Source organism: Convolutriloba macropyga, chromosome 4, assembly GCF_964194025.1.
Source record: "Convolutriloba macropyga chromosome 4, txConMacr16.3, whole genome shotgun sequence".
Classification (NCBI taxonomy): domain Eukaryota; kingdom Metazoa; phylum Xenacoelomorpha; order Acoela; family Convolutidae; genus Convolutriloba; species Convolutriloba macropyga.
The window spans coordinates 23,956,493-23,979,417 of record NC_134471.1 but is presented as its reverse complement, the minus strand read 5'-3'; the positions used below and the strand labels follow the sequence as shown (position 1 = coordinate 23,979,417).

Sequence of the window (22,925 nt, the reverse complement as noted above, 5' to 3'; positions counted from 1 at the left end):
ATTATTATAGGAATTTGACAACTAGTCACTCGGGTGTTACGGTTTTGTTTATTCTATTGCTGAGTGGCTAATTGATTTATCAATAATGCAAAAATACATTAGCCGTTGTCTCGAGATATGCTGGGAGGATAAACTTAAGCATGCTCAAAAATCTCTTTCAGACGTAAACAAAATTAGATTAATTTTTTAGGTCCAGGTGATGAATAGGCGATGTATCAGCACTAAGAGGCAGGCGTTTTTATTATACGGTGGAGAACAACAGTCAGCTTCCTCACTGATTCTGAATGAAGGACTAATTCTTCGCATATTAAATTCTTCATCTCATAAAATTTGGGATATAGATTTTGACATCAGTATTTCCCACTAACCCCTGTAGTTGCTTAAAATGCTCCAAACCATACCTCAAAATGTTGATTTCTCAAACCTGCAACAAAATTTTAAACCAGCGTCGTACCCAAAAACATTTGATTTTCACTTATTGTTACCAGTGAGGGCATTGACGTAGTTTAATCAAGTTCCAGAAGTTATACAGATTACCTGGGTCTGGTATACGGTACGAAGTAGCAGAACGAGATCAACTATCCACAAGGAGATCAACTAGTCGCATCTCTTACATAATTGTGGCATCATTCAAAGCCAACCAAAGTCAACTTCAAGAAGGTCGAACTTTAGTGAGACCATTTAACAGTCCCGTATATTCAAGATTTAGCATTGTAAATGAGGTATTGTTAAATTCTTTGCGGGTTTGGTGTTTGGTTCAGCATCTGGATTAGAATTCCGACATGAAAGATACTTTGATCAAGTCTGCGAACGAACTTTGTTCGGTGAACTTAATTGTTCAGCGGCCAACAGTTAACATCAGGACGTGCATGCATCAGTGTCCTATACTTCCGGATGCCCTCAGCTCTTAACATTGCAGCCAGTGGCCTTACTTTTTAATTTATCGTGCGCTAATTTTTTGGCTATAATGACAAAGCAGTATAATTACCAGTTAAAAATAATTGTTCTTTGTCGCCATTTCACGCACTATAAGGCCCTTTTTACATTTGCAAAATACATTTACAAAAAACAGTTGCGTTTTCCACATTCTAGGGAACTCAATCAAAACTAATAATTCAAATCTCACTAAAAACTGCATAGGTTCTAAGTATGATTTCCAACAACTGTGAGTACGTGCCAAAAAGCTCTTAACTCAAATACAGCACCCATATCAATGTCAAGTTCAATTTGTAGTTCTTTCCATTTTGGCTCAAAGATTAACGATTCAACTTATAAAAGCTGTAAATGGTCAGTTCAGAGTCCATTTCGATGCAGAAAATGCGCGATTTATCTTTTTTTCAACCGGTGAGCTGTTGAACGTATTTTCAGGTTGACGTGGCATGGTCAACGGCGTTTTTGTGAAGTTGGAAAGCGGGTGCCACCCACGCACCACAGCTGCACTGGGCACCACTCCAGTTGAAAGAGCCCAACTTGTTACGACACTTTGGACAACACAATTTACCTAAAAGAAACAAAACTGATAGTCTTCTAGCATCGGTAGCCCTCTCCAACAAAACCCTACCCACGCAAACCCAACAAATTATAACATAAACCGACTAACGGCTGATGGATTCCTCTCGAACAACAGAGCGGCGGGGAGGCATTTGATTTAGAGGTGGTGTAGCTTAGAAATTTTAAAATTTTTTTAATACTCCATTCCGTACAATCGCTTTTATTTTTAGCAACAAACTTTATTTCAGAATGAGAGTAATTAGTAGAGGGTCTTGTTTCTCCACCTCTTCTGGACACAGAGGTAGGTTGGATTCATGATCTCATCTAGATTTCCGCTCTATCCGAGCATTAATGTGTTTCCAAAAAGAACAATTAGAATAACTTCCACTCTATCCGAGCATAGACATGTTTCCAAAGCAGATCAAATAGAATATCTTCTTTCTTCTCTAAGAATATACATGATCCCAAAGTAGAACAATTAACATAACTTCCGCTCTAACTAATGTTTTCACCGGATGTCTTCTGCTCTAACCGAGCCTCAAAACTGTAAGTATTCGGCTCTAACCAAGCATTCAATCGGATGACAAACTTCTGCTCTAAGCGAGCTTTTTCACAACTACTGAATTAAAATCTGATAAATCCGAGCCTCAAAACTAAGTAATCTGCTCTAACCGAGCATTCAATCGAACGTCAAACTTCTGCTCTAACCGAGCAATTCTCACTACTGAATTAAAATTTGATAAAACCATACTTGCTTTAAAAATGCCACTGTTCAATCTGCTTGAAAGCATACCGAAAATCAGACGCCAATTCCCGAATATCTTGCGGATTTGGATGCACTCCATCTGAAGAAATATGCCGATATCGAAACTTTTTATGTTCAATGAAAGGAATCCGATGATCGCGTGCAACATCCCGGTAGCACTCATTTACTTTCTTAATGATTTTCCATTTGTCTTTTTGGTTAATTAGTGCCATAATCGTTACTTTAAACTTTTAGAATTTGAGTTTTTCATTAAGATAATACATCTCATCTGATGTTTCAATAGGTTCCATCAGTGGTTTATTACGTTTATCGAACAGGTTGTTTGTACCAGCCATAACAACTACATTTCTTACACCAAATGATTTCATATCTTCAATTACGCGATTGCTGCAGAGTGTTGAGATGCAGCCTCATGGGCAAGATATAGTAATTGCGACAACAAACAATTTTCAACAAACACGCCATACACCAGCGACGATCCTAATATACAATTTTGAAACACTCGTTGACTTTTCTCTGGAAGGATTAATTTGCGATAGGGTTTACTCAATTGGACGACTGTACAGCGTCGTTTCATTAAATTACATTTGATTTCGCTTATTCTGGACCTCCGAACAATTTTGTTTTCCATTTTCTCTCTGAAAGACGCATTCAGTAAGAACTCGAGAAAAGAAACGTTTTTAACTCTTTCCTGGACAATATATGATCAGCTATACAACGTAGGTGTGAGGGCAGAGCATTCCACTTCTTTGGGCCAAGAAAAGAGAAAGCTCGTGAACCGTAAGAGTTTTTGATTTTTGGCAACTTCAATGTCCATTTGTTTTCGGAGCGAGTTTGGTTATATTTGTACTGTAAAGTCAATAGGCTTTTCAAATAAAGTGGCACATTAGGGTTGTACACAATTTTGTGAATGTCAAAAAAATTTTTAGTCGATTCGCTGAGCAACAGGCAACCAGTGCACGTTGTATCTGAATTCACGACAAGACTCAGATTTTCGCAGGTTGAAAATGAATCTGCAAGCGGCATTCTGTACCCTCTGCAATTTTGATATTTCTTTGATGTTTAAACCCAATAATATAGCATTGCAGTAGTCAAGCCTAGAGATAATTAGATTTTGTACAGCAATTTTTCATGACTCTAAAGAAAGATAATGTTTTATTCTATAGAGTTTTCTGAGTTCATTGTAGCAAGAGCTCGTGATTTTGTTTACATTCTTTTCGAAACTCAAGTCCTGATCAAAACTAATACCAAGTGAAGCCAAATTTCTACTGATATTCAAAACAATATCGTCCAGTTTTAGCGTTGTGATATTTGGACGTTTCTTTTTAGTAGACAATAATATTATTTCAGTTTTGTCCGGATTAACTTTGAGTAGCAAGGCTGTAAAAGCTCCGAAAAATTCTTTAACTTGTAACCTCAGCGTTTCAATAAGTGGCTCTTCGAACTATTTCGATTTTGGTGTACAAAACTGTCATCGGCGTACATTTGGTACCGTAGGTTGCATTGTTAGATAAGATCGCCAATTGGGGTTGTATACATCGAGAAAATCATCGGTCCGAGAATGGAGCCCTGAGGTACTCCGTAGAAAACTTCGGTCTCTGAAGAAAATGATTTCCAAATTTGAATTTGTTTTCTTTCGGTTAAGTAAGACATGATCCTTTTTTAACATTTTCCTGTGATTTTGAAGCGCTCTTCCAAAATTTTTCCAAAATTAGCAAAATCCAGTATGTCAAAAGCTCCACTTGGTTCAAGCGCAATTACTAAAAGGTATTTTCCTTGATCAAGTTCTACATAAAGGTCGTTTATGGTCTTGAGACAACTTTCTGTAGAATGGAAGCGTCGGTATGCTGATTGCTGTGGGTCAAGCAGGCAATATTGATCTAGATGTCTCCGTAGTTGACCTGCAGCAGTTCTCTCAAGTTTAGAAAAGAAGGAAGAGTTTGCAATGGGCCTATAGCTTTTTGGATCTTCTGTGTCCAAAGATTGCTTTTTAAGTTTCGGCTTCGAGGCATTTTTTTAAAAAATTTAGGAAAAATGACATTTTGAAAACTCATGTTTATCAAGAATAAAAAGAAAAAATTCCATGATTTGTACAGCTGCTTGCAGAGCACAGTAGGCATGGAATCTAGTTCACAGTAGCTATTTGACATTTCAGTAAAAGCTTTGTCCAGAGCATTCAGATCCACGGGATTGAAAACACTCATTGGATTAACATGGCTTGAGTGTATTGGTTTTAAAGAGAGTAGTTTGTCAACTGTTGTCGTGGTGGCGTTTTCAATAGAACTTTTGATTTTTGTTACCTTTTCCTCAAACAAGTAATTAAATTTTGTGCATATTCAGCATCTGTTCCCCAACCAACAGGCAGTTTTTCTGTAGTTTTAACGCCCATAAGCATATTGAAGCTGCTGTACTTCTTTTTAAGATCGACATTTCGATTAACCTGCTCATCAAAAAATTCAGTTTTCTTTCGTTTGAACATCTCCTTACATCTCCTGATTGCCGCCAAAAACTTTTCTTTACTTTGGTTGCCTGGATTTTTCTTATACTTTTTTTCGAGTTTTCTCCTGTCTCTTTAAATCTTGAAGCTCTCTGTCGAAGAAAGGACAAAGAGCCAATTTGGAGCTGCGCCTCTCGATTGGAATGGTTTCTTTTGCAGCAAAATCCATTGCATCGACAAGGAGTTCAGCAGCAGTATCTACACAGGTAAGGTGTCCATTCAGATCTAAGGTCAACTCTACATCATTCGCAAGCTTATTTATATCGGCTTTCTTCCACGCTCTGAAAACAGTTTGCTTTACGCTTTTTGAGGAAACGACTTCATGGAAAAGAAACAGAATTTGATGAGGTCGTGGTCACTGTAGTCTAAGCGTTGTTGTTCGATCTCAGAAAATAAATACGGTTCATTTGTTACCAAAAGCTCCAGAATATTTCCTGCACGATGAGTTGGTTTCTTCACTAGCTGTGTTAGGGAAGTTTCTTGGAAAAAGGCATTTAGGGCAGCGCTCTGAGGCATATTAACATCACCGATTAAAAACAGGTCACTCTCAATCGATAAGGGTTAAATGTTATTGCATAAAAACTCCAGAAACACTTTTGTGTTGCCTGACGGTGGCCTGTCGAGCAAGCACAGTGTGATAACTTTCTTGGGAACAGAAAAGGGCAGCTTCAAAATCTGACGTACTTATATGCGAGAGAAGTGTAAGTTCGATTTTAGATGTAGTAACTAAGCTCCATTTTTTGCACACCAGTTCTTCATCAATTCCTCAGTGCAGTTTGTATTCAAGCGCCCTAGATAGATGTGCCGTCTGCTTTGCTTTCGTATCACTCCACTAAAGTCATTTTAACTTGCCCTTGTGCCAACGTTTTGGATTCTTTTTGGCCTGTTTGATTTAGCAATAAAGTCGCCTTGACCGATATCCCAGTTATTTGGTTTAGGTCGTTTAACACTGTTATTGCTGCCAAGTCTATTTCGCCAAAATCCAAGTTCCTGGTTGAAAGTACCTTTTCTCTCTGGGTCTAACATAAACAGTGGCTTTTGCGAAGTTTCTGATATTGAGTTTGTGACCGATTGCGATACAGTAGGCTTCTGGAAAAATGAACTGTACTTCGGTTTTAGTAGTTTGAATTCTGCATGCATCTGAATTAATTTTTCCGGAAATTGCTGCAGGTCTTCCACTTTCTGGCTCAATTCTGACAGTTGTTGAGTTATATCACCAACTGAGGGTAAGCCACAATTTTCACAACTCCATAATATCTCTCCTTTTATAGGTGCTTTAATGCCAATACAGGATTTATGTGCTGCTTTTCTGCAGGTTACACAATTTATGGAATCACTCCGTTGTACAATGTCATCACACAAGTAGCATGCAGACTGTTCCGCCCATGATCTGATGTTATCCCCCACCATAGCCATACTTTCTGTTGTAGTTCGTTGCCGTCGAATGATAGTTTTCAACCTAACCGGGTATAATTCAGATGATAGTTTCCGCCCTAACCGGGTATATTAAAAGTCTGAATGACGAATTTTCAATCCTATCCGGGTTATTCGCCAAAAACTTTCTTCGATTATTGTATCTTATCAGTTTATCCAAAACTGTAATCTGAAATGACTTATTAAACAGCAGTGAGTGCTATTTAATAAGTTTATCACAACAATTAGGCTAATAAGTGAGATCACGCAAAAATTAAGAAGCCAAGCGTGAAAAAGTCACTTGAACGCGAATAATGTTCTAGAGCACTGTAAAAATTGTGCCTAAAAAGACACACGTTTACGAAGATTATCTACAAATCAACCAATCAAGATAAATAACTCACATAAAAACCACGAGGATGAATAGCTGCCACGCAAAAAATAGTGTTCCCAGGTGGACGCTGCATTGACCGACAGTGTGTTCAGCCGACAACCAAAAAACCAAGTTCGCTGCCAATTTACGTAAAATAAGCAATTAAATTAATTCTGGAGCTGTGATTGGCCAACTTAACACGGTATTTAATCTGTGGGCAAATATACGGCAATGTTTATAAAATAGCGCAGCGAAGTTCAATTAGTGCTTGCACGCTCCCCGGCCGGGGCGTTCAGCCACAGAGAGGCAGAGTGCAGCGCAATCCGACCTAACGTAGATAATCAAGAGACGACAACTAATTAATTCGCCATTTCTTCGACAACTGATTAGTTCGCTATTTGGTTTAATTGCTGAACTTTAATTTAAACCAACCGCATTGTTTGGCCTATTAAAGTTAAGCATCCGGCTGCGATCCTCATTTTTTATCATTGGACTCTGAGCCCAAACTCTCTTTATCATTGGACTCTGAGCCCTCTAATTCCTTGCACCAAATTTTCTCCCAATGTTTAAATGTTATTATCCCAACCGTTTAACCCAATGTTATTAAAGCTAAAGTTAAAACTAACAAGATTCAGGAGAAACCACTAGCGGTAATGTTAATACACGCTATTTCTCAAGAGGCTACTCTCATTAATGGCGTGTCATTTTTTCACACAGACTTTTCTATGGAAAACTTGCTCAAAGATAATTTTTTATACTCAATAAATCATAGCCGGCAGATTGTCAGAATAGCTGCGAAAGAATCGACTTGCGTGCCGTATAAAAAAGATAGAAACCGATGCAAATATAACTTGAAAAAGTTATCGACGCCGCTCAAAAAGCTATGTAAAAAACATTCAGCGATAAATTAAGCCTTTTCAGAAGCCTTTTCATAAGCCCGATAAAGGAAGCCTTTTCATTCAGGACGTTTTATACATATGAGTTCCTTTGGCCTTGACTTAATTCAAAGTAAACTTAAAATGAAAAGTCATATTATTGAGTGAGGTAAGTCACGTATGATCAAAATGAAATCACGCAGATGATCTATAAACTTGCTAGAGAGAGTGAGAAATGACGTCAGGCGCGCAAATGCCGTTAGTGAGAGGAAAAAGTCATTCAGAGAAGTTGAATTGTTCAGCTTTAGTGTGTGAACAAATGTAAAACGAAAAAGAGCGTCCGACGACGAAACAAAAAACATAGCAGGACAAGTCCTGACGTACAAATCAAAGAATTTTCATTGACTAAAAACAAAACTAGACCTAAAACGGAATATTAATTGATTGGGAAAACCAATTAGAAAAAAATCTGATTGAAAAAATAGTAAATATCAAAGTGAAATTGCCGCATGTGAACAAAAAACCACTACCGAGAAAGCGAATTTTTATTCAAACACCATTTTCTCACTCTACTTTAAATTTAGAGCGAAAAAATTTCATGTCGCAGAGCCACTCGCTTTTTCGCTCTACTTCCTGTTTCGGCGTGACCAAAATCACTACTCCAATTTGACTTCAAAAATCATGAAAATGTGTGAACAGATCTTAAAAAAAAACATAGCCGGAACAATTCCGGAAACGACTCGAAGGGAAAATCCATTTAAAGCCATCCAACTACTCATCAAACAAAACGTGCTTTCATTAATTTATGATTATCTTGAAACAAAACCATGAAACAAAAAAGTAAAAACAATAAAATCAAATCTTAAAATATGATACAAAATCTGATCAAATTTTGTTATAAATTGAGATACCGAAAAAACTATCTCTGCCAAAATAACTTCATCAAAACAACTAGTACTTAAAAAATCCACTTATGTGAATTTTAAAAAAAATATTTTCGGCGAAATTATGAAAAAAAGCTCTTAAAAACAACTTTCACGGAAAAACTGGAAAAAGTTACTAATTTTCTAAAAAATTTCAAAAGCATATAAACCCAAAGAACAATTCCCTTCAGTCAATAGGGTATCCAGACGCTCGCAAAACAATAGGCAAGTCATAATAGGCTAAAAAAAACTTTGTACAAACAGTAAAAAAGCGAAAAACTGCAAAAAGTTAAGAAAAATAGTTACAATTTTCGCCATTTTTTTGTCATATTTCTCAACAAAAAAATGATTCTTACCCACAAAACTGTAACCAATTGTTATCATAAATTTGCTCAAGTAGAAGGGGTTTCTTCAATACCCATTTGAGCCAGTAAAACAGTATAATCGTCAAAAAAACGCAATAATTAGCCCGAAAATCAGCAAAATACATTAAAAACCTCCGAATTATCATAAAATTCATATGAATTTCCAAAAACCTTCAAACCACTACCGAAACCAGCCTAAAATTAAAACAAAATCATAACCAAACCTCTTAACCAAAATAAATGAAAAAAAACTGCTTCAAAATGCCGCACGTGAACAAAAAAATTTCGCTCGCTTAGAGAAATTTTCTTCACACATCAATTTCTCACTCTCTGAAAAACAGCGGTATGAACAAAAACCACTCTCTTTTCGCTCCGCTCTTCATTTTTTTTCAGCACCAAAATCACTCCAAATTCTTTCACGCGTTTCATTTCCCGCTTCAAAAATCACTCCAATAAAATTGATTAAAAAAAAGGACTTCTCCAATACTCCTCTTTCCTTTTCGAGTCGTAAAAAGACAGCGCCCCAATACAATTCAAATTCTTTGAATTGTAAAAAAAAACATAGCAGGACAAGTCCTGACGTACAATTCAAAGATTTTTCATAGACTAAACCAAAATTAGACCTAGAACCGACTACGAGTGAATTGAGAAAACCATTTCTAAAAAATCAGATCAAAAAAATCTGTAAAAAACGAAACTCAGTGTCAAAATGCCGCATGTGAACACAAAACCACTAGCGAGAAAGCGAATTTTTGTCCAAACACCGTTTTCTCACTCTACTTTAAAATTAGAGTAAAGAAGACGTCGCAGAACCACTGGCTTTTTCGCTCAATTTCCTGTTTCGGCGTGACCAAAATCACTACTCCAATTTGACTTCAAAAATCATGAAAATGTGTGAACAGATCTTAAAAAAAAGACAGCGCCCCAATACAATTCGAATTCTTTGAATTGTAAAGATTCTTTGAATTGTAAAAAAAACACGATGATAGCAATGTAGCTCCGCTCAGCTTACAGCTTCGCAGCTACAAAACAAGACTGACCTGATAGCACGCCCAGAATCAGAATCTCCATCCACTTGACTGGCTCTACAAATAAACTGGAACAGTTGCCAATATCACCACCACTATTTCTGTTATTGGCTGCCATATGTGATTGTCTTTTACTACTGGCAGCAACTGGCTTTTTGGACACGTTCTTTCTCTTGAAGCCATCGCGTGGAGCTGTGCTTTCTGAAAACAATTCCCTGGTCAACGATTCAAATTAAGAATGGATCTAACATACTAAACAGATAGATTTACGGACTCGGAGGAAACGGATGGAAAATAGTGAAGTCTATCTGTTCAACAACCTTTGCGGTGATAATAGGCACCAGCGGTCTTTTGACTTTGACAAATGGAACAGTTTCAACTGATCATGTATTTGGCAAGAAAACACGAAAAACTATTGTTTAAAATTTGCTCAATGGACGCATAAATCTTAGCTAATATTCGCTAAAAATGATGCCTACATTCACGTTATATCAGGAGATATATTTACCATTTAGATGAGTTATAAGACTGTCTGAATAGAACAGTGCCCTTCGGCACTTTTTACATTTAAAAACATCTCCCGTTCTGTCATCGTTGGATGTTCGGCCTTCTTTTGAGGAGCCATTGTACACTGGATCCGCCGCCCAAACGTTTTGGTCCAAGTCAACTAAAGAATCATTTTCTCTCACTAAGAAACCAAGTTCAATTGAAACGATTTAGGCTAAGCGAAGTATAAAATTTTACCCACTAAATTTGTATTCGATTATAGTACATTCAAACGCCCACTTTCTTTTAGATCAAAATCAGGTTCGGTCGAAGCCATTCATCAAATTTGCTCAACAAAAACTTATCTTTGACCTCGAAATACAATCGAAGATGTAAACTAAACGAAAATTGTCTGTATTCACAAGCATAAACTTGATTCTTCGCTGAAAACACAAAACACAATTGGAAATGCATGTTAGCCAATTCAGAGTCGTGAATATTAAATTAAATTAAAATAAAATCAAAATAAAATTAACAATATGGAATATTGGCCGGAAAGGAGGCATATTTTTCGTTAACCAATTATATTAAGGCACAAATGATAATGCGAGAATAACCTCTTCGGTCGTGGTAATTTAGTGGGCCGCTAAGGCATGATCATTTTCCGCGGACGTACACAACTATGGCGACACATACCTGTGCGATTAAAATCGCACACAAAATCAATAAATTTTTCACCCAATAAATGTCAAACAATCATATCACCTTAACTGAAATGAGCGCGAAATTCTGAACCAATTACAATGAAGTAGCGATACTTTTGATATTATTTTTGAGGACAATAGATTGGATCGAGATAAACTTTAAGCAAACAATAATTGTTCAGGTTACGTGCAACAGAGCCGACGTTATAAAGAGCCGACGTTAGAAAGCGCCGAAGCCTGACTTGATTTAAAAACAGCCGAAAACAAAAAAGTTTCCCTTAATTACCCTAAATTGTTAATTGATTACCAAGAAAAATACTAATTGGATTAATTGGTCTCATGTTCGGTTGTGATAGTTTCATATAAGTCCTGTCGTCTTCTGAATTTCTGCTAGGCTCAACAGTGAGGGGACTCTGTCGCCCAGAAGATCGATCAAATAAAATAAACTAAAGGTTTTGAATTGGTGAAGCAAGCGTTACTTTGTTACTCTGCTAATTCCCCCCTTCCACTCTCGTATGCTGTTGCAAATTAGGTTGCGTTGAAATAAGTTAATTCACAATGGGGCTCGTAATATGAATTCTAATTATATGGATAACAAATGTAAGAAAATTACTTGCACATCAATGGAAAAGACAAACTTAAGACAATTTATAATAGTAATTAGAATAATAATAATAGTATCAGTGGTTCACTTCCAAAATGAACTAAACCAAAAACACTCACACTATCCCAACTGGCCTTGCAGTAACAAACTTCCAGAGTTCAGTCTCACTAAACTCTCAGTATCCTCTCTGCTTTCCCCACTATCTTTTAAAGTTTAGTCCCACTAAACCAACTACTTTCTCTCGCTTGTGCCAAAATCTCTTCTGTGTCGCACTTCTGCTGTGTCTCAGCAAATCGTTTTCGACCCTCTCTGCGTGCCACTTCAATTTATACTCAACCAATACGCTCTTATCTTAAGCAAACAAACATTAATCTCTTAAGTAAACATTGCAACTTACACTTAAAATCTTTCACATTCTGTAGGAGGGCTTTAATTGCTATGCAAACAAACCAATATCAAATTATGCTCTGCCATTCAATTGCTACCAAGCATTGTTCAACATTCTCCTTATCTTAAGTACACGACCTTTGGACTCTTATGTAAACAAATCCAATCCGCTTTATCTCACATATGCACTTGACATGACAATCAGTTTTTGTTTAGTAACCATTAAATGTTGCTCTGTAAAGTTCTTATTCCTCTAATTTTGCTATCAAATGAACTAGCTGCAATCAATCCCTGTCAAAAATCATGTGTTGAATAAATAACTAAACTCAACCCGAAAACTAAGAGAAATTGTTATTTCCAATCTTGAAACCATTTCATGCAATTCCCTGTAATTATACATGCCGAAAAGTCTAATAATCCTAAAAGCCCACAATTTGACCTCTAGGGGTCATCCAAACGTCACCCGTCCAAAACGAGGGGTCAAGTTGATAAAGATAACTATTGTCACGGAAAGTTCTCTCATAGTTGCACCTACCCACAAAATTTCGTGGCCTAACTCCCAATAGAACACAAGCAATAACCGCGCACACTTTTCATTGACCTCCCAGATGACCCCAAACTTCAGAACTCAATATCTCGCGAAGTAGTGGTCAAAACGTCTTTGGGTAATAATTTCTAGTAAATATAGGGTGCCACTAACTTGCCTGCCAAGTTTCATGACCAACGGATCAGCCCTTGCGAGTCGTTTGCAATTCGAAAAATTTTAAAGAGTCGTGGGTGCCAAAACCCAAAATATCCGAGTTTATCAAAATTGACCGGGGCGGGTATTTTTGTCACTAACTGTCCTGGGTTATCATATTAATACAATTTCAAAGTCATTCGGCCGCTCAAAAAGGCCAATTTCCGGTTTTCGGCACTCGGGTCGTCCCGAAGCACCGACTTCCGCTAGTTAAGTGCGGTTTGGTCTGGGATCTAATCCCATCTCAAAATCGCATTCCTTGTACCCAAATTGGTCTATCCCAAATTTCAGGTCAATCCAACTTAAACTTTTCGAAAAAATACTTTCAAATTGGGTGCTAACTACATTCCTGTGATAATTGCCAATATTCTCAAATATCGCCATTTTACATCTTAAATCCTTCCCAGGTCATGCAAAAACGTTAATTCATACGTGCATGACATTACGACTGATTATTTCCATTATTTCTTACTCCAAACAGTCATATTTCACAGTAACACAACTAAAAACCTCCAAATCACACTACTTACGGTGTTAATAACTGAAGGGTGGGTGGTCTGATTGGCCTGAAATTTTTACTCGCAATAGAGGACCATTAGGGGTTCCTACCATCATTGACTGGTTATCAACTAATAACTCCTTCCCATCTCGGGAGGGGTCGGACAAATTTTGTACCCAGGGTACTTCGAAAACCTGATAAATTGCCTTTTCTTATTTCAAAATTCCAATAAGTTTCTCCCACAACTTTCTAAACATTTCCCATGATTACCCAATACATTACTGCACCAGTACATGCTAGTACGACTGCTTTATACCGTTAATTCGTCCAGAAACTATCAAATTTATACTGCAAAACATCAAAAACCGTCGAATAACACCACTTCCGGTGCTAACTCTGATCGAAAAAGTGTAACTGGCCGCGCATCCATACTATAGTTGAACAATCACTAGGGGAACCTCGTCACAAACTGTCAGAGTCCAATGTTGAATATAACTTAAAGAGTGGTGTACCAGGTCTCCGAATGCCCATTCTTTTGCAAATTCGAAATCGCACTTTTAGTTACTTCAAACTGAAATTCCAATTCTGTTCAAAGTTTCTAGTTCATTTCAAATATTCGCTCTCTAGTTTTTTTCTAAACTTAAGTCACTCATTTCGATTTTGGCCTGACGCACAAATACAACTTTGCTAAGTAAACGAAATATATCGACAGCTCAAAAAGGCTTTTGTTCATCAATTTGTTTGTTTATGATATATCACTCAGCTCGCCTCTCTGGCGCTTTTGAAACAATAACCCTTTAAGAAAGAACGCCTATTTCAAACACCTAATTAACTTGTCAAAATTGACCCAAATAAACTAACTTACTCGCAGTATCTGCTTATTTCATGCGTCCTACACTCCTCCCTCCTAGATTATTATTCTCCCGAATAATTGCAAGCCGTTATCCTGTGACCCGATTAACTTACTCCTACGTACTTTAACCATAGTCGACCTACGGAAGTGAACCATTTAATTTTAGCTCCGGATTAACATAAACTAACTGCACTAAACTTTGAATAAAGCGGTTGATTAAATCAGATTTGAACACTTTCGCATTTTCACATTTTAACATATTCTACCTAACTCATCAACATTGATTTTTGATCAAACTGTATTGCCTCTGTCAAACATCCTCCCCAGGAACCCCAAAATCACTAAAGTAAAAAAAAACAAATCTAAATATAGATCTACCAAAACTACACATTTCCCTAAACCTTTTTTTGAAAATTTTCTCTAAGGCTGTAGTGCTTGATCAACTAACTTGTCTTGATAAAATAGATTTATACAATGTAGGCAAGAATTGTGTAGAAAGGGCTTGAATAACTTAGCTGTCAACGTCCAACTCCTCATACACTCGTGCACCTGTACATGAAAACCTTCTTCCTGTGATGTTTGAATGGTTGACCAACTCTTCTTCCACTGTAGCCACCATTTCTCCTGTTATGCTGCCATGACTGCTGTCTTGATGCTTTCAAACGGCTCCACCTCTCTTTCCGGCTCAACGATCGGTTCTCCAGCAACAGTTTTTTCGATCTTCGGAAATCGTGATGCAATCCTTCTCTCCACTTTCTGCTCAACTTCCATCGAAAACCTTCTAGAGTCCTCCCTCCTAGGCTGTTGATCATCATGAACCAAACTGTACAACACTGTAGCCATTGACTTCTGATCGAATTTCCCTGTTCTGTCAATTCCAGCACTTTCCCTTTGATGATCATCCGTTGGTTCGACCGAAACACTACAACTAAGCTGACTTTCATTCAATTGCGATTGCACCCATTCCTCCAGCTCCTCTCCCAACTGTGACAAATTACATCGGTCACTTGCTGCCTTATCGTTTTAACCGCTCTGTGTTTCACATACCAACTGCCGATCAATTCCTCCTGAAGTTGTCCAACTCTCCAAATTTTCCACAGTGCACTCAGTTGTACGCTTTTGTGTCTCATCAGCCCCGTGTGTTGCATTGCAGAACTTCTGGTCCGAACATCCTGTCTTAAACTCCATCAAGCCCCAGGCTTCCAACATATCGTTTCTGCTAGCTTTGACACCACCGCCAATATTGATCGCTATTGCAGTTACATTATCGCATGCTACTGAGTTCAAACTCGAGGCAAAACTTGTCTCGCTTCTTGCACCGTTGTTATCAAGTTCCTCTACATCCAAAAAATCTGTATCCAAAACATCTTCAAACAAATATTAATCATCCGACTGTTCATCGCTTAGCTCCCCAGACTCTGGTGACAGCACACAATTTTTTCCATAGCATGATGCTCATCTGGTCCACAAGACTCAACACTCCACTCGATGATTTTTTCTTCTGTCAGAATTTTTCTGAAGCCACTGTTTTCATATTCGCTTAGCGCTGCTCTATAAGTTTCCTGATTTACTTGACCACAAACTTCCTCCGTAAACTCTACCTCAGTTCCAGGTTGCACTTCATTGCCGTAACCTGGAATTCTTATTGTACTAGCACTCTCACTAATTCTCGTTTCTTCCACTTCTCCAAACACATCTTTACTGAAAGCTCCTTTTCTTGATACACCACAGCTGGACCCAATGCTCAACCCTTCAGAATCTTTGCCGGGTTGCCGAAATTCATCCATTAAAGAATTGTCATTGCTTCTACTTGTATCAATCACCTGCCTTTGGGAACACTGCGGTCGCGTTCTCTGACCCAAAATATTACTGGTTTCAAAGAATTCCGCTCCACTTCCCGCTTTCCCTTTCACAAACAAAGTGTAGCTTCGCTCAAAAAAAAGGATTGTCAGACAATCGTATATCAAATTGATACAACGTCTCTGTCAGTGTCCATGCTTGCTTCCCTGGAGTCGACCGCCAATAACCTCTTGGTAAATCACTTCCTGCATTCAAGGCCCACCCACACAATTTTGTAGGCAACCACTTCATCATCTCTTCTTCCGTCCATCCCAGTTTCAAGCCAGTGCTCAAATAATGTTCACGCCAAACTTCCCAAACTTGGTAGCCTGGTGAAGGAAAACGCTTCACCAATTGATAACCAAACATAATCAAACATAGTCAACTTTTGGAGCGCTCATAGCAGTTTCTCCGAAGAAAAATATCGCACGCTCTCTAACTAACTGGAAAAAAAATCACAGTAAAAAGTAACAAAGAAATGAAGCCCACCCAGGAGGAAACGGATGGAAAATAGTGAAGTCTATCTGTTCAACAACCTTTGCGGTGATAATAGGCACCAGCGGTCTTTTGACTTTGACAAATGGAACAGTTTCAACTGATCATGTATTTGGCAAGAAAACACGAAAAACTATTGTTTAAAATTTGCTCAATGGACGCATAAATCTTAGCTAATATTCGCTAAAAATGATGCCTACATTCACGTTATATCAGGAGATATATTTACCATTTAGATGAGTTATAAGACTGTCTGAATAGAACAGTGCCCTTCGGCACTTTTTACATTTAAAAACATCTCCCGTTCTGTCATCGTTGGATGTTCGGCCTTCTTTTGAGGAGCCATTGTACACTGGATCCGCCGCCCAAACGTTTTGGTCCAAGTCAACTAAAGAATCATTTTCTCTCACTAAGAAACCAAGTTCAATTGAAACGATTTAGGCTAAGCGAAGTATAAAATTTTACCCACTAAATTTGTATTCGAGTATAGTACATTCAAACGCCCACTTTCTTTTAGATCAAAATCAGGTTCGGTCGAAGCCATTCATCAAATTTGCTCAACAAAAACTTATCTTTGACCTCGAAATACAATCGAAGATGTAAACTAAACGAAAATTGTCTGTATTCACAAGCATAAACTTGATTCTTCGCTGAAAACACAAAACACAATTGGAAATGCATGTTAGCCAATTCAGAGTCGTGAATATTAAATTAAATTAAAATAAAATCAAAATAAAATTAACAATATGGAATATTGGCCGGAAAGGAGGCATATTTTTCGTTAACCAATTATATTAAGGCACAAATGATAATGCGAGAATAACCTCTTCGGTCGTGGTAATTTAGTGGGCCGCTAAGGCATGATCATTTTCCGCGGACGTACACAACTATGGCGACACATACCTGTGCGATTAAAATCGCACACAAAATCAATAAATTTTTCACCCAATAAATGTCAAACAATCATATCACCTTAACTGAAATGAGCGCGAAATTCTGAACCAATTACAATGAAGTAGCGATATTATTTTTGAGGACAATAGATTGGATCGAGATAAACTTTAAGCAAACAATAATTGTTCAGGTTACGTGCAACAGAGCCGACGTTATTAAGAGCCGACGTTAGAAAGCGCCGAAGCCTGACTTGATTTAAAAACAGCCGAAAACAAAAAAGTTTCCCTTAATTACCCTAAATTTTTAATTGATTACCAAGAAAAATACTAATTGGATTAATTGGTCTCATGTTCGGTTGTGATAGTTTCATATAAGTCCTGTCGTCTTCTGAATTTCTGCTAGGCTCAACAGTGAGGGGACTCTGTCGCCCAGAAGATCGATCAAATAAAATAAACCAAAGGTTTTGAATTGGTGAAGCAAGCGTTAAGTTGTTACTCTGCTATTTCCCCTCTTCCACTCTTGTATGCTGTTGCAAATTAGGTTGCGTTGATATAAGTTAATTCACAATGGGGCTCGTAATATGAATTCTAGTTATATGGATAACAAATGTAAGAAAATTACTTGCACATCAAGGGAAAGACAAGCTTAAGACAATTTATAATAGTAATAAGAATATTAATAATAGTATCAGTGGTTCACTTCCAAAATGAACTAAACCAAAAACGCTCACAGTATCTCAACTGGCCTTGCAATTACAAACTTCCAGAGTTCAGTCTCACTAAACTCACAGTATCCTCTCTGCTTTCCCCACTATCTTTTAAAGTTTAGTCCCACTAAACCAACTACTTTCTCGCGTGTGCCAAAATCTCTTCTGTGTCGCACTTCTGCTGTGTCTCAGCAAATCGTTTTCGACCCTCTCTGCGTGCCACTTCAATTTATACTCAAACAATACGCTCTTATCTTAAGCAAACAAACCTTAATCTCTTAAGTAAACATTGCAACTTACACTTGAAATCTTTCACATTCTGTAGGAGGGCTTTAATTGCTATGCAAACAAACCAATATCAAATTATGCTCTGCCATTCAACTGCTACCAGGCATTGTTCAACATTCTCCTTATCTCAAGTACACGACCAATCTGCTTTATCTCATATATGCACTTGTCATGACAATCAGTTTTTGTTTAGTAAACATTAACGGTTGCTCTGTAAAGTTCTTATTCCTCTAATTTTGCTATCAAATGAACTAGCTGCAATCAATCCCTGTCAAAAATCATGTGTTGAATAAATAACTAAACTCAACCCCAAAAACTAAGAGAATTTGTTATTTCCAATCTTGAAACCATTTCATGCAATTCCCTGTAATTATACATGCCGAAAAGTCTATTATTCCTAAAAGCCCACAATTTGACCTCTAGGGGTCATCCAAACGTCACCCGTCCAAAACGAGGGGTCAAGTTGATAAAGATAACTATTGTCACGGAAAGTTCTCTCATAGTTGCACCTACCCAAAAAATTTCGTGGCCTAACTCCCAATAGAACACGAGCAATAACCGCGCACACTTTTCATCGACCTCCCAGATGACCCCAAATTTCAGAACTCAATATCTCGCAAAGTAGTGGTCAAAACGTCAAAGTAAAAATTTCTAGCAAATATAGGGTGCCACCAACTTGCCTGCCAAGTTTCATGACCAACGGATCAGCCCTTGCGAGTCGTTTGCTATTCAAAAATTTTTAAAGAGTCGTGGGTGCCAAAACCCGAAAAATCCGAGTTCGTCAAAATTGACCAGGGTGGGTATTTTTTGTCACTAACTGTCCTGGGTTATTATATTAATACAATTTCAAAGTCATTCGGCCGCTCAAAAAGGCCAACTTCAGGTTTTCGGCACTCGGGTCGTCCCGAAGCACCGACTTCCGCTAGTTCCGTGCGGTTTGGTCTGGGGTCAAATCCGACCTCAAAATCGCATTTCTCGTACCCAAATTAGTCTCTCCCAAATTTCAGGTCAATCCAACAAACTTTTCGAAAAAATACTATTTCAAATTAGGTGCTAACTACATTCCTGTGATAATTGCCAATATTCTCAAAAATCGCCATTTTACATCTTAAACCCTTCCCAGATCATGCAAAAACGTTAATTCATACGTGCATGACATTACGACTGATTATTCCCATTATTTCTTACACCAAACAGTCATATTTCACAGTAACACACCTAAAAACCCCCAAATCACACTACTTACGGTGTTAATAACTGAAGGGTGGGTGGTCTGATTGGCCTGAAATTTGTACTCGCAATAGAGGACCATTAGGGGTTCCTCCCATCATTGACTGGTTATCAACCAATAACTCCTTCCCATCCCGGGAGGGGTCGGACAAATTTTGTACCCAGGGTACTTCGAAAAACTGATAAATTGCCTTTTCTTATTTCAAAATTCCAATAAGTTTCTCCCTCAACTTTCTAAACCATTCCCATGTATACCCAATACATTACTGCACCAGTACATATTAGTACGACTGCTTTATACCGTTAATTCGTCCAGAAACTATCAAATTTATACTGCAAAATATCAAAAACCGCCGAATAACACCACTTCCGGTGCTAACTCTGATCGAAAAAGTGTAACTAGCCGCGCATCCATACTATAGTTGAACAATCACTAGGGGAACCTCGTCACAAACTGTCAGAGTCCAATGTTGAATATAACTTAAAGAGTGGTGTACCAGATCTCCGAATGCCCATTCTTTTGCAAATTCGAAATCGCACTTTTAGTTACTTCAAACTGAAATTCCAATTCTGTTCAAAGTTTCTAGTTCATTTCAAATATTCGCTCTCTAGTTTTCTTCTAAACTTAAGTCACTCATTTCGACTTTGGCCTGATGCATAAATAGAACTTTGCTAAGTAAACGAAATATATCGGCAGCTCAAAAAGGCTTTTGTTCATCAATTTGTTTGTTTAAGATATATCACTCAACTCGCCTCTCTGGCGCCTTTGAAACAATAACCCTTTAAGAAGGAACGCCTATTTCAAACACCTAATTAACTTGTCTAAATTGACCTAAATTATCTAACTTACTCGCAGTATCTGCTTATTTCATGCGTCCAACAAGTCCCATAAGCATGGCCATGGCCCGCGTTAATTTTAAGATAACTATTTATTAAATCGTTTTCAGTTTTTACTAGAAAATATTAAAACTTCAGTTTCAAATGCTCGTTTATGATTGGTTGAGAAATTGGTAGTCTCATTTCAAAAGGCGTTATAATTGGCTCCAAAACTTATCGACTAATATTTTCCATAAATGCTCTACTAATGCTAGCGAGGGATTCTTTTTAGGTTTATTTAAATGAAGAGCTGCCGCCAACGATGAGTGATAGGGAAAATTGAGATATAGGCAGAGGTTGCAAATTCAATCCCTGACAAAAATCGTAAGGTTATGGCAGGACACGGCTTGAAAAACAAACTCTTATGAACTTGCTAATTAATGGATATTTATTCTGTTAAAATCCTCGGCTCTTTGAAAGCTTTGTTCATATGCTTTTCGAGTCATTCATAAATTAATTCAGTCTCAGATATCTCTTATTCCGGCTTTTTTCTGAACCACTCGAAAAACCAAAAATAATAAAATATCGATCCTATTTTATTAGTATCTCAAATTCGTCCACACAATTTCACGCGAAGGAAGACAACAATAAATAATCTTTGTTCAAAGCGTTTACAAAATCTGTCACGAAAATTGTCATCAAACACAAAAACAGACAAAAAACTAACAAAGAAAGGTGTCGAAAATTCATTAGAAATTGTTGCGATAAATTTTTCACTCAATCATATCGTTTCGCAATCGAGAAAAGATATTTTATTCATTGCAAATGAAAAATGAAGTAGCAATAAAATGAAGTCAAATAGCAGTGCTTGTGGGTTATGACCAGGCCTCAGCAGCCCGTGGTACTGGATATGAATCTATGGCAGTCAATAGTAGGTCAACTAAAAGAATAACACAAAATGAGCCAGTATGCGAAAAATTTTACCGATAAAAAATTTGCTTTCAAAGCAAAAAAGAAAACTCAGTTGCTTTACGAGCGCAGCAGTTAGTATATGCAGACACTGATCAAACACTAAATTAACCAAGTTTCATTTTGCATAAATACAAACTTTGGTTACAAAAAGTATGAAACTCGATCAAATCGGGCCACAATCCGGTCATCAATACTACAAAAAATCAGTTCAGCAAAGTACGGACAAAAAATCCGACCTGTTTGTTTTACTGAACAACAGAGCGTCAAAATATTTATTATTATTACTTTTATTATAAATAGAATTATCTGACTAATGAACACTCTTGAGCGAATTAACTTTTTTATCTTAGTCTAAATTTGCAAAAAGAATCACAAAAAAATTTACAAAAACACAAAAACGTTAACAAAAACACATAAGTTTTCAAAAACGCAAAATTGATTTTGCTTTAAAAAAGCACGCATTTTGAACAATTGTGAAAACTTTTTAGTATTTCGTATTTGCCATTGGCAAAAGTTATTCCTGATCTTTAATTGTTGAAAAATTACGCTCGAGAACTGTTACCAACTGGCAAAGAACTGTTACCACCCAACAACTACAAGAAAGTTCGTTGCATAATTAAAATCTTCTGACAGAAATTTGGGATTATAATTCGGAACGTATACGAACGAAATCCAACGATTCATCAACGTGTGCAGAAGCTGGCATTCTTCGTCGGAGGTGAAATCGCTAGGACGGATCGTTCCTCAAACACTAACAAAACAGACCGAATATAATCCTGAAAACTGGACTAAGATGTGCAGAATTGGTTATAAACGGAAATAAAAACTTATTAGAGACGAAACGTATTATAAATATTTATCACGAGGTGATATATCCGATAACATACTGAAACGGAAATGGTATGTTATTAAAATAGTGATCGCCAGCGTCATCATACTAAATGCAACAAACATATTCGAGGCTATTTAGAAAAACGCTAAAAATCACCCTCGTTCAAAAGTTGCTCACAAGAGAGAAAATGATTCCTAAATTATCCATATTATTAGCGTACATCTTCAACAAATGCTGTTTGAACCATTGGCTATCTCTGTCAACTTTAGTTCCCATTTTCTCATATAAACTCAATTGTTCCATGAACCCAGGATTTGCTTGCACGCCATACTTAACCGCGCCATTAATAAATTCAGCGGCTTCTGAGACTGATAATTCTAACTTGCGCATTAGATAAGCAATACATACAGTAGCACTTCGACTCCGACCAGCGTAACAGTGCACCAAAACTGATTCTGGTTTTTCTTTACTCCGAAATGAGTCGATGAAGTCGAAACTTGAATCAAAATGGGACAAAATATCCTCAGTAGACATGTCTAGAAGTTCAATTCTTTTGTATGTAATAGAGGCAAGTTTGAGTGGTAGATCAAAGTCCATAACTGTCAGAATGGCTTTAATGGTATGTAATTTTGAAAGGAGGTACTCATTTTGTGCACTGGTGGCGTCTGATATGTAGAGGTTGTCAATTATTTTGTACAGAGCCATTATTAGGAAATCATTCGATCAAAGTCTGAAAAAAAATTATGCTTAAACTAGAATGGTTATGAAGGAATTTTCCAAAGACGTCACATAATTCGACTCAAATGTTTTTCAAACGAGAATCTCAGGAAGTTATAGAGCTATAGTTAAT

The 22,925-nt window shown here is 37.3% G+C and overlaps 2 protein-coding genes across 2 annotated transcripts in view; both read right to left on the bottom strand.

Moving 5' to 3' along the window:
* Positions 1 to 6,408, bottom strand: part of LOC142337527 (ras-related protein Rab-6A-like) — a 165,600-nt gene extending 159,192 nt beyond the window's left edge. The window contains exon 1 of the mRNA XM_075386818.1: positions 6,391 to 6,408. The gene's annotated coding sequence lies outside the window, so the exon portion shown is untranslated. The remainder of the gene's footprint in view (positions 1 to 6,390) is intronic.
* Positions 1,098 to 22,905, bottom strand: LOC142337526 (dual specificity protein phosphatase 12-like). The gene is made up of 5 exons (XM_075386817.1): positions 22,275 to 22,905; positions 16,567 to 16,730; positions 10,240 to 10,398; positions 9,744 to 9,932; positions 1,098 to 1,501 (listed from the first exon to the last, which is right to left on the bottom strand). The coding sequence occupies exons 1-5, from the start codon at positions 22,778 to 22,780 to the stop codon at positions 1,365 to 1,367; spliced, it is 1,155 nt and encodes a 384-aa protein (XP_075242932.1). The 5' UTR covers positions 22,781 to 22,905; the 3' UTR covers positions 1,098 to 1,364.
* Positions 22,906 to 22,925: the final 20 nt, after the last annotated feature.

Coding starts and splice junctions, on each gene's coding strand:
- LOC142337526 (XM_075386817.1), bottom strand. CDS start 22,780: ATGGCTCTGTACAAAATAATTGACAACCTCTACATATCAGACGCCACC. Junction 10,399..16,566: donor TCTTATAACTCATCTAAATG/GTAAATATATCT, acceptor ATGATTCTTTAG/TTGACTTGGACCAAAACGTT. Junction 9,933..10,239: donor TCTTATAACTCATCTAAATG/GTAAATATATCT, acceptor AATTGTTTTCAG/AAAGCACAGCTCCACGCGAT.